Genomic DNA, 12,500 nt, shown 5'->3' on the forward strand with positions numbered 1-12,500 from the left:
CCCGTCCAACGCCCCACACCCCTCCGCCCCGTGACCTCAGCAGAGGCCTCACCTGACTCCACCTTTACAACGGAGCTCGCCTGTTGCTTCCTCCACCCCTTTCTCTTTTTGATTTTTTCCTTCGTTTTTTCACTCTCTTTGTTTCTTGTTCATTAATCTTTCCCTTGATCCTTTCATCTCTTGTACTTTTGTTTTGTTTTGTTTCTTTTTTTTTGTTGCCCTGTAATTGTTTCGTTTTGTATTCCCTCTCTTTTTTCATATGTTTAGATTTTACAGTATTAATTCTCTCTCTCTCTCCTTCTCTTTCTAAAAATTTCCCTCCCTCCCTCCCTTCCTCTCTCTTCTTCTCCGGAATCACATCTCACACACGCACCTTTCTTTTCTCTCTCCCTTCCACCCTCCCTACCTACCTGTCTGCTTTACTCCCTCCGTCCCTCCCTCCCTCCTTCCCTGCCTCCGTGTCGGCCTCGCTCCCTTCGTCCCACCTGGCCTCCAATGATACTGGTGATGATTTTACGCACGGGGCTCAGCAAGTGGCTTCTAAATGTACACCAACAGCTCGTAATAAATGGTTCGGCTCCCCGATGGTCATATCAATGGTGGCGTGCCGCTGGGGATTCGCTTCTCCGACCTACGTACACTCCTATGCTGGTGTTGCCTTGCTTAGTGGCCTGGGAACTGTACTATTGAGAAAACTGTATGTCTGAGTGTATGTATGTCTGAGTGGTGAAAACGTAAAATCTATGTGCCTTTTTTCTAATGTGAAGATGATTTTTCTTTGGTGTCAAAATATTACACTTTTTTTTTTCTTATGCATTTCTTATACAAGATTTGAGTTTTCCAATTAGTATGGTGAGGAAAAGGGTGGATGGTAGATGGTAAAGACGAGTTGAGTAGCCAATAAATTACTACTACTACTACTACTACTACTACTACTACTACTACTACTACTACTACTACTACTACTACTACTACTACTTGTACAAATTTAGGAAGTGATTTTTAAAGACGCCATTGACAGTAAAAGGAATCCTCAAATGTTTATAAACCTTTAATTCTTGTTCTTTTATTTGAGTTTCAGTTTACTTTCATTGCTCGTTTCCTGACAGAGAAAATGGACCGAAAAGGAATGGGAGTTTAATGTGTGTGTTTGGAAAGACGCCAGGTACACATGTGCTTAAAGTTTGATTGAAATGCGCTGGAAGACTTGCCTTGATAGAGAAATTCATACAATTCTGCTTTAACCTTCTACCACTGCTACTCTGTTTATTGAATTAGATAATTTGTAACTGGACTGTGGAGGAATAAATGAGGGTTAGGTATACGTGTCAAAAAATAGTGAGGTTTCAAAACTATTTTTTTTTCTTTAACAGTTTAATCTTTTTTTTTTTTTTGTATTATAGTTACTTTGCTTGCTGACTTAGATATTTAGTACCTGGATTGTAAAACTGAATTGGTGTTTGATATATGTGTGGAAAATTATGAAGTTTAAAAACACTGATTTATTTTCTCTTTTTTTTTTCTTTTCCTTTTTTTTTTTTTTTTTAGACAGGAATTACTAGATGGAGATATTTCTAACTTTTTTTTAACAGTTTCAACCTTTCTTGTATTACCGCTACACTGTTTTTCAATATATACATTTTGGTAATGGATGGTGAAAACAATGATTAGACATACGTATTAGTAGTTAAGCAAAAAAAAAAGAAAAAAAGATTAATTTCATATCATTATTAGACTAAAGGAATAACTTGGTACGGATATTTTAAGGCTTTTTCTTTTCCTTTCTTTTCGTTTTTTTTTTTTTTTTTTGTCTCAGTTTCCTCTCTCAGTTGTGGAGTCTCAAACGGAGGGTGAGCGAGACTTCCACATCGTTATCCTCTTACGTTCCACTTAGTGCCCGACGTGACCATCCCGGCAGACATGTTCCGGCGTGTTGGGCAAGGCGGCTCACGGGGACGAGGCGGCGCGGATCAGGTCACAGTTTTTACATTCACCCTTGACACGAAAGTCTTTATAACCTTTTTTTTCTTTTTTTCTTTTTTTCTTTTTTTTTCTTTCTTTTTTTTTTTTTTGCATTTTTCTACACATTTATTTTTTTTTGGGGGGGTTAGTTTTCTTTACATATTTTCTGTATCTCTTTTCATTTCAGTTAGTTCTGCAGTTTTGTTTCCTTCTTTTTTTTGACATTTATTTTTTGATTGCTTTATTCTATACACACATATTCTTTTTTCTGTATCTCTATTCATTTCAGTTTGTTCAGCACTTCTGTTTGCACTTTTTTTTAGGTAACGTAATTATTTCCTATATCCCTTTTTTTTTTTTTATACCCAGTAAGATAAATTTTATGTCCTGTTCCACTTTTCGATACTACATTACATATTTTGCTTTCATTTGGGTTACCGATTCCTTATAATTTTTCCAGACAACCATTCTGAATTAAGGACACAAGACAAATCAAAGTAAAAAAAAAAAAAAAAAAACATTCCCACCTGTAGCTATTCAAAATCACCTGTAATATCTTAATTGGTACAGCAGGTAACCTCACTAAAGTAACGTAAAGTAACTCAGTAAAGTAGATTGTAGAATATTTGGCCTGTGAGTCTTTCTTTTCTACCACCACCACCACCACCACCACCACCATTATCACCAACACCACCAGCACCAGCACCTCCTCCTCCTCCTCCTCCTCCTCTTCCCATTTCTCCAAATTTTCACACCTGTTGCCTAATTTAACACACCTCTTCACCCTCCAATCTATTTTCTTCCTAACCCTATCTCCTTTTTCACCCATAAACCATCCTTCTTTTCCCTCCTCCTCTTCCTCCTCCTCCTCCTCCTCCAGTACAGGTAATCAATACTTCCAAGCATCTCATTCCTTTTAAATTTTCCAAAGCCACCTGCGGCCCGCCATTAATTAGTCAGGTAAGTACAGACCCCGAGATAGTTACGGTACGAGAGAGAGAGAGAGAGAGAGAGAGAGAGAGAGAGAGAGAGAGAGAGAGAGAGAGAGAGAGAGAGAGAGAGAGAGAGAGAGAGAGAGAGAGAGAGAGAGAGAGAGAGAATACCTCACATTACCTTCACGAGATAACACTTGTCCCTTCCTCCCTCCCTCCCTCCCTCCCTCCCTCCCTCCCTCCCTCCCTCCCTCACTCTCCTCCTTTCTCTCTTCCGCCCCTCCAGACTCGCCGTAGGGGCGGAAGTGACGTCACCTGCGTGGGAAACAAGGACAAGAAGGGAAAGAAGAAAGACTTGGTAGGAAAAATTAATGTTACACTGTTATTATTATTATTATTATTATTAGTAGTAGTAGTAGTAGTAGTAGTAGTAGTAGTAGTAGTAGTAGTAGTAGTAGTAGTAGTTTTCTTGTTCTGAGTTGTGTATTGATACAAGGACTCCGGAAAAAATGATAAATAGTAGGAAAAAATAACATTACAGGATAATGGCAAAAGATTGAGAATTACAGAGGAGAGAGAGAGAGAGAGAGAGAGAGAGAGAGAGAGAGAGAGAGAGAGAGAGAGAGAGTGAGAGAGAGGAGAGAGAGAGAGAGAGAGAGAGACGAAGACGACGGCTACACAAAAATAAAATAACAAAAAGAAAAGAACAAGAAACAAAAATTGACTGAGAAAGAAACCCACTTATCCAAAACAACACGAAATTCTTCTTTTAATTACAGAAGAAGAAGAAGAAGAAGAAGAAGAAGAAGAAGAAGAAGACAAAAAAAAGACGATAGCAAATAAAATAAAGCACAAAAACTCACAAAATAACACGAATTAACCCTTTGACATTGCTACGGAGAAAAAAAAAACAGTATTAAGAAAAAAAAAAGCAAAGGAAAATACGAAGGGAAGGAAAAGAATGTCCTGACGTTCCTTGTGAAAATGGACCATATTCTGAAACACTTCTGGTCGCACCTCCACTACTTTCAAAAGGCTCTAATTGAAGCGATACGGGTTCTTAAGAGTGATTTTATGGTTCTAGTGACTCTTTAACAGCATTTCCACGTTATCAAAAGGAGAAACATTCTTAAGAACCAGATTATTCATCTCTACACAGGTTTTTAAGGATTATTACTATTACTTTTTTTTTTTTTTTACGTTTCTAGAGACAGATACAACTTTTCTACATCATCAACAGGAGAAACACTCTTGAGAATCCGATCAGTCATCTCTGTGGGCTTGGAAAATAGTCGTGATGAAGCTACACGGATTTTGACTGTTCTCAACTGTTCTAGTGACAGATTAACAACATTTATACATTACTAACATGAGGAACACACTTGAGAATCCGGCTAATCATCTCTGAGGCTTTTGAAAACAATCGTGGTGAGAGAGCAAAGAGTTTCTGAATACCGGTCATAAAGAAGTAGAGGAAAGGTGAGGCGTGAGGGAGGAGGCGAGAATGACTGGGTGGTGAGGGGCCTGGAGTCACTCACCTGCCGAGGTCATGAGGTCAATGAGGTGGTTGAGGGAGGGCGACAGGTCACGCTCCTCATCGCTGGCCAGGCTGAAGTCCAGGGCGCGGTACAGCAACACGCCGAGCTCCGACACAAGCTGGGGGAAGAGAGAAGTATTAGCACGTGTGGGTAGAGAGCATTGGGACATGGGGTCATCACGACATGAGAGAAAGGAACATTACAGCATAAGAGGAACAGGAGCATTAGAACATAAAAAAAGAAAAAAACATCACATGAGAAAAAGGAATATTAAACACAAAAACATAAAAAACATAAGAAAACAAATGAAGTTGCAAGAAGCCGTCAGGTCTACACGTGAGAAACCTACCTACCTGTTTCCACCTATTATCCTCATGCATAAATTTGTACAATATTCTTTAAAAGCTCCCTAATGATTCGGTATTAACAACCTGATAACGGAGTTCGTTTCACTTATCTGTTCATCTACCACTCTAACTGAGAACTAATTCCTTTCTGTCTCTTTCTAAATTTTACTTGAACCCATTGTTTCTTGGCCTATCCTGATTACACGGACGAAGAACATGAACAAATAAAGAAAGAAGGCTACGGTGAGGAATCATTACGAAAAAATTCACAAGTTATAGCCAACCACACGAGAACTTTATTGTTTTGCTCAAGAAATGAAGAAAGGGTGAGCAGTAAGGCGACAGAAATAATGCGTCAACTTCAGAGGAGTAAAAGAATGTGTAAGTATAATATTATGATGAAAAGAAGACTGGGTTAACATTATAAAAAGATAGTATATTTCAAAACACCTTATTCATTTGCTGAAGAAACAAAGGAAAGACAATCACTAAGACATTTAAAATCATACACCTTCAGAGAAAACAAGTACAGAATGAATAAGTATATGAAAAAAAAAAAGGTAACAACAAACTAAACCATACAAGATCTTTATTCACAGAAGAGAGGAAAAGAAGAAAAAAGACAAAACACACCAATTAAAATACCAAGTGGGGAGAGAGAGAGAGCAAACACCTTGGGTAAATATGAAGATTATGCAGGTAAAAGATTGGACGCACACCACGCCAATAATTTTCTGCGTAGCTTGAGGCCACAACGCCTGGGAGGAGAGGAAATGAGGCAATTAAGATACTGCACGCTAAAAACTGCAAAGAATGACACTGGCTGGAGAGACGGGGACGATGAGCCTCAGTGAGCAAGAAGGTAGGAAAAAAGAAAAAGAAAAAAGAAAAAAAGAAAAAGACCCAGACGCTGACAATTATATAAACACAATTTTTTTTAAATTGTCATTATTTTGATGTTTAGATGGAAATTATTTTTTTGTAGTTTCTTTCTTTTTTCTTAGATGGTAGTGAAATGAAAGGGCAGAATGATTAAACTATATAAAACTTCAAATATACAGAAGCTTCTGAAAGCATTTACATTTGGAATACAAGACTTTTCTTTTTTTTTGTATTTTATAGTGATGGACGTGAAATGCGAACGCAGAATTATTTAAAATACATAAAACTGCAAACATAAAGAATATTCTGGCACCATTTGCATACGAGATAGGAATTCTTAATAGCTTTTAGTAATGAAAGTGGAATGAAAGAGTAAGGTGATTAAATGATACCAAATTGCAAAGATAATGATATACATGCGTCCGTGGGAAGAAGAGGAGGACGGAATGATGGAAAATATAAGAGAAAATGTACTCATCTACTTTATTATGCACAAAGGAGGCTGTCAAACTACTAAAAATAAACAAATAAATACATGAAAATAAAATAAATAAATAAATAAGAAAGTACCAGGCTTTAATCATCAACCCATAAAATATACAGAAAGAAAATAAATAAATACCCGGTTTAATCATTAACCCATAAAATATAAAGAGAAAACAGTTCATCTCATGTAAACCAATTAAGCCCTGGAAGAATATATAGAAACCCTCATCACACTGAAACACTAAATGATGCTACGCTCAGACACCACTGGGAATGCCGAGGCCAATGAGGAGGAGGAGGAGGAGGAGGAGGAGGAGGAGGAGGAGGAGCAGCAAGTTGGAGCACGTAAAGCAACAGGACACAAAGCGACAGGGAGATCAAAACTCAAACAAGCTTTACCACAACGCCTTTCATTGCCAAAGTCACCGCGGAAAAGGAGGAGCAAGTGAGACCACGTGAACCAGCAGGACACAAGAAGAAGAAGAAGAAGAAGAAGAAGAAGAAGAAGAAGAAGAAGAAGAAGAAGAAGAAGAAGAAGAAGAAGAAGAAGAAGAAGAAGAAGAAGAAGAAGAAGAAGAAGAAGAAGGAGAAGAAGGAGAAGAAGAAGAAGAAGAAGAAGAAGAAGAAGAAGAAGAAGAAGAAAAAGAAGAAGAAGAAGAAGAAGGAGAAGGAGAAGGAGAAGAAGAAGAAGAAGAAGAGGAAGAGGAAATTAAAAAATGATAACAACTACCACCACCACCACCAACAACAACAACAACAACAACAACAACAACAATAGCATCCAACAAACAGCAACAACAAACAAACAAACAAACAAACAAACAAACAAAGCAAAGCAAAGCAAAACAAATAAAAAAAAATAGAAAATAAGCCAAGTAGAAAAAAAACAAGCATCCAGAACGAAAAATTTATGATAATGATGATGATGATGATGATGATGGTAGTGGTGGTGGTGGTGGTGGTGGTGGTGGTGGTGGTAAGGTAAGGTAAACAAACAAATCTTAGAACCAGTGAGTCTCCAAACCAGTGCTTACTTTTACAGGCAGGATGGATGTGTGATAAGAGAACCTGAACATGACAACACAAGTAAATAATAGGAGCCTGACACACACGAGAGGCGGGGAATGCAAACAAAAACACGAAAACTTAAACAAGGAAGTATATGAGAGAGGGGTGAGGTTGTATTGCATATATTATACGTATACATTCTCGCTGAGGAAGAAAATAAGAAAATAGTAGATAAAAGAAGGTAAAGAAGAGGTAGGAAAAAGAGAGAGAGAGAGAGAGAGTGATAAACAGGGAAAAGATATGTATAAAAAGGAAGAAAACATCAAGAAAAGGGCAAGAAAACAAAGACACCTAATATAGAATAAAAGTGAGGCATTAGAGAAGTGAGGCAGGAATAAAAAGTACAATTGATAGCAAAAAAAAAAAAATTATGAAAAGAAATAAATAAGGATAAATAAAAGAAAACAAAACTTACATAAGAAAGGAGAGGTTAAGAAACGAGAGAGAGAGAGAGAGAGAGAGAGAGAGAGAGAGAGAGAGAGAGAGAGAGAGAGAGAGAGAGAGAGAGAGAGAGAGAGAGAGAGAGAGAGAGAGAGAGAGAGAGAGAGAGAGAGAACTGGGGAGGAAAAATAACAGCAATCACAACAACTAGTTCTATTAGGAGAAATATGTGATGCAAAATTTCCTGGAAAACAAACCTTCCCTTGATTAAATATGGAAATGAGAAGGGAACTCGGGGAAAAAAAAAGAGTTACGTAGAAGGCAAGGGAATGAAACTCAGCAATTAAATATACCAGAAGAAATACGTACATAGTGTAATTCAAGTACGATAAATAAAATGAACGTTTCCTTGATATATGAAAAAAAAATGTAAAAAAAAAAAATGAAAACTTTGCAGTCAAATAATAAATAGTGGAGGAAAACACAACGCATAGGAGAAATTAATATGAAAGTGTAAATATGTAATAGAAAATGGAATGGAAACACAAATCATTCCAAGATTAAATGAGGTTATGAGAAAGAAATTGGAGCAAGTGAAGTAAAAATATAAGTGTTGATGAAAAAAACAAAAAAAATAGCAAGGAGAACAAGTACGTCAGCAGATATTAATGATGCAAATTAGAGCGAAAACGAAATATTTCCTCAATTAAATAACATGACAAGAAAACTGGAAAGAAATCAGCAATGCGCAGGAAGAACGTGTACTGACTAGAAAAAAAAAAAAACTACATCTGCAAAAAATATATAATGCAGTCCAGTATATGAATGAAAGGGATTAAACTTTTCCTTAATTAAGTATGGTAATGAGAAGAAGTCCGGCGAAAAAAAAAGAGGATTACAAACTGAATGGGTAGAATTATGAATTAAAAAAGCACAAGCGACAGAAATGAAAAAAAAAATAATAATGATAAATAGAATTATATAAAGCTACCTAACCAGGATGTATTATGTAATTTGTATCTCATTTCTACACCCTTACCTCTCCCTCTCCCTCCCCCTTCCCCTCCCTCTCCCCACCCTCCCCTGAAAAGAAAGGACAGGCACCAAGTAATACGATGACTAGAATGAGAAAAAAAGGAAGAAAACAACAAAAATAAAAAAAAATACAAAATGAGCGATAATCAGAATCATACAAAGCTACATTACCAGCATTTATGTATCCTACTTCTGTATCATTTGCAAAAAAAATGAAATAAAAATAAGAAGAAAGGAAGATCGCAAACAGGTCTACGTAGAATTAGAGGCAAAAACAACAAGATTACGTAGAATTAGAAGCAAAACAACAAGATTACGTAGAATTAGAAGCAAAAACAACAGGATTACGTAGAATTAGAGGCAAAAAAACAACAGGACTACGTAAAATTAGAAGCAAAAACAACAAGATTACGTAGAATTAGAAGCAAAAACAACAAGATTACGTAGAATTAGAAGCAAAAACAACAGGATTACGTAGAATTAGAGGCAAAAACAACAGGACTACGTAAAATTAGAAGCAAAAACAATGCTGACAAAAAAGAAAAAGAAAAAAACATAACTTCTGTATCCCATTACCATACTTTTAGCCAACCTGTTAAGAAAAAAAAATCTTTAATTAACTTTTACTGGGAAGAGCAATTAAGCGGGATGATTTTTTTTTCTTCTTAATTTCTGCTGCCTTTTTTTTTTAATATTTTCAATAGGTTCGCTTGCACAGAAAGGTATAATAAGCATAAATGAGAATGAAAACAAGTGAAGCATAAAAACAATTATCTAGAAAACTTACTGGAACGGGTTAAAAGGAAAATGATGATAACGTCAAGACTTAAAAGCCAGAAAAGAATAATAAAAAAAGAAAGAAAATCATAAAAAAAAGTGAACCATAAGAGCTAATACGCAGAAAAACTTACTAAAACGGGCCAAGAAAGAAAAAAATGAGTAAATAAAAATAACGTCAGAAAATAACAGCCAGAAACTGCAGAACTACAAATACACACAGAAAAAAAACATATACACATAAAATACACATAAAATACGTTGCACATTCATTTAAAACACTCGCTCTCTAAATGCGCAGATAGAGTTCAAAGCAAAAAAAAAAAAAATGTAAGTCACGGCTAGAAAAATAAATAAATAAATAAATAAATAAACAAACAAACAAACAAATAAAAGAATAAGCAAACAAACAAACGGAAAGAATACGTAGTTGAATTCAAAACAAACAAAATACGCAAATGTGACGACTGTACAAATAAATAAATAAATAAATAAATAAATAAATGAATAAATAAAATAAAAATAAAATAAAACAAGCGGAATACGTATTTGAATTTACAACACTAATACTTCCGTGACTCCAACAGTTCACCTTTAATAACTGCGTGTCCAGGCTTCACAAAAACACATGAATTATGACGGCAGGTGTTAGTGGGATTGCGAATGACAGAATGAACACGAAAAAATAATAACAATAAAAAAAAATTCAAAATCAAATACACAGCAGCATTATTTCACGAAGAAAAGCGAACAAAGTGAAAAAAAGGAGTAAAGATGAAAGGGTAGAGAGGAGAGGGAAAAAAAAAATGTAAGAAAAGAAGAAGAACATGGTGAAGTAGATCAAGGTAAAAGGTAAAAAGGGTTAATTACCGGGGGAAATAATAAACGTGAACGAGGTGAGACAAAAATGGAATGATTGAGGAAGATGAAAGAATGGATGTGAAGGAAAATAATAGAAAAAAACGTAACTAATAATAACAACGTAAATAGAAGAGAGAATAACGTGAACGAGAAAAAAAAAAACTGAAAAAATGAGGAGAGTCACGATATAAGCTGAGCATGTGAGAGAGAGAGAGAGAGAGAGAGAGAGAGAGAGAGAGAGAGAGAGAGAGAGAGAGAGAGAGAGAGAGAGAGAGAGAGAGAGAGAGAGAGAGAGAGAGAGAGAGAGAGAGAGAGAGAGAGAGAGAGATTAGATTAGGTAAGATTAGCTTAGAGATAAAAGAGATTAGATTTGCTAGTCTAACCAAACCTAACCTGACTGAACCTAACCAAACCTAACGTGACTGAACCTAACTTAACCAAAACTGACCTAACCTCACCTGACCTAACCAAACCTAACCTAACCTACCCTAGGAAAAATAACGTGAATATTAGTAACAATGCAACCAAAGGGAAGAACTAAACTGAATGAGGCAAGAGTGAAATGCATAACAAAACTATGTAACAATGAAAAAAAATAACAAAAAAGAGGAAATAAGAGGAACGAACAGATGAAAAGTGAGAAAAATGAGACGAGGGAACAAATAAGAAAGACGAAAGATAGAGGATAAAAAGTAAGAACGTTTAAGAACAAGAATATATCATCTTTAAGGTCGTTCATTTCAAGGAAGCTGAGAAAAAAAAAGGTTAATGAGAATGACTAGAAAAGGATAAAAATGAATAAATCGGGAATACATGAATAATAACAAATGAATAACAATAAGAGGATGCTACCTGTCGAAGAGAGGAACCCTTTCTTACATTAAACCTGTAGGTAATCAATGTACTACAGCGTGAAGGTACTTGGTGTACGGTCTGGTAAAAAACACACACACACACACACACACACACACCACCTCAAGCTGACCAACAACAGACAGTGGTACGCTAAGATCAAAGCTTTGTGTGGCTTACAAAAGCACACTTCATCCCTTCCTTGCACCTCACACCTTCCTGCTAATCTCGCGGCTCAGGAGATGAACGATCACTTTGCTGCTATCTGTCAAACCTTTCCTCCCCTCCACACCACTCCGCTTCCTGCCTATCTGCCCGCTCCCTCCCCTCCACACACTGTCCAGGCGATGGATGTTTTTAAGAGAATACTTAAATTTAGACCAAGATCCACCACACCCACTGACCTTCCTATAAAAATTTACAAGGAATTTGCTGTAGAGCTAGCAACACCGCTATGCTCCATAATAAACGCCTCACTCTCCCAACACTCTTGCCCCGCGGACTGGAAGACATCTTATGTCACTCCCATCCCCAAAACTTCCAGTCCTCAGTCACTCAATGACCTCAGGCCAGTCTCTATCACCCCCATCCCTAGCCTTATTTGTGAAGATTTTGTATATGACTGGGCATACACCAAAATTTGTAACACCGTGGATATCAGACAATTCGGAAATATTAAAGCCACCTCCACCTCACATTACCTGACCAGCTTCCTTGAATTCATCCACAGCCACCTGGACAAGCGAAACACCTCTCTAGCTGTTGCTTTTGTCGACTTCAAAAAAGCCTTTGATCTAGTTGATCACACTGTTGTCATCAGCAAGGCAGTAAGTCTGGGTCTCCCTCCTAATCTGATAGCGTGGCTAGCCGACTTCCTCACAGGGAGACGTCAGGCCGTTCGCTATCAGGGCTCTGTCTCTAATTTCCAACAGCTGACATGTGGAGTCCCCCAGGGGACCAAGATGGGTCCTCTATGCTTCCTCCTCCTCATCAACGACGCCCTCACCGACACCCCCCATCGCTGGAAGTATGTGGACGACTGCACCGTGGGCGTCCCAGTTTCCAACAAGAACCCGGACTACTCGCCACTGCAAGCAATTCTGGAGCGACTGCAGACGTGGACAGAGGAGAGCAGGATGACCATCAACCACAGCAAAACTGTGGTGATGCATTTCTGTACCTCCTCTGTACCAGTGCCCCCTCCCCGGCTCACAGTGGGCCCTCACCCCCTCCAGGTGGTCCAATGTGCCAAGCTTCTCGGAGTCACGGTGGACGACCAGCTGACCTGGAAGCAGCATGTCGCCAGCACCGTGAGATCAGCTACCTACAGGCTGTACATGCTGCGCAGACTCAGGTCGCTGGGGACGCCGACAGATGAG

General features: G+C 37.6%; 1 protein-coding gene across 8 annotated transcripts in view; it reads right to left on the reverse strand.

Annotated features, from left to right (window-relative positions):
- LOC135094641 (protein spire homolog 1-like) overlaps nucleotides 1-12,500 on the reverse strand; it is a 237,877-nt gene that overhangs the window by 110,490 nt on the left and 114,887 nt on the right. For all 8 annotated transcript variants that reach the window (XM_063994900.1, XM_063994910.1, XM_063994926.1 and 5 more), the window contains one exon: nucleotides 4,433-4,550. In XM_063994900.1, the coding sequence (XP_063850970.1) occupies nucleotides 4,433-4,550 (118 nt within the window). The remainder of the gene's footprint in view (nucleotides 1-4,432; nucleotides 4,551-12,500) is intronic.

This window comes from Scylla paramamosain, chromosome 3, assembly GCF_035594125.1.
Source record: "Scylla paramamosain isolate STU-SP2022 chromosome 3, ASM3559412v1, whole genome shotgun sequence".
In the NCBI taxonomy this organism is placed as follows: domain Eukaryota; kingdom Metazoa; phylum Arthropoda; class Malacostraca; order Decapoda; family Portunidae; genus Scylla; species Scylla paramamosain.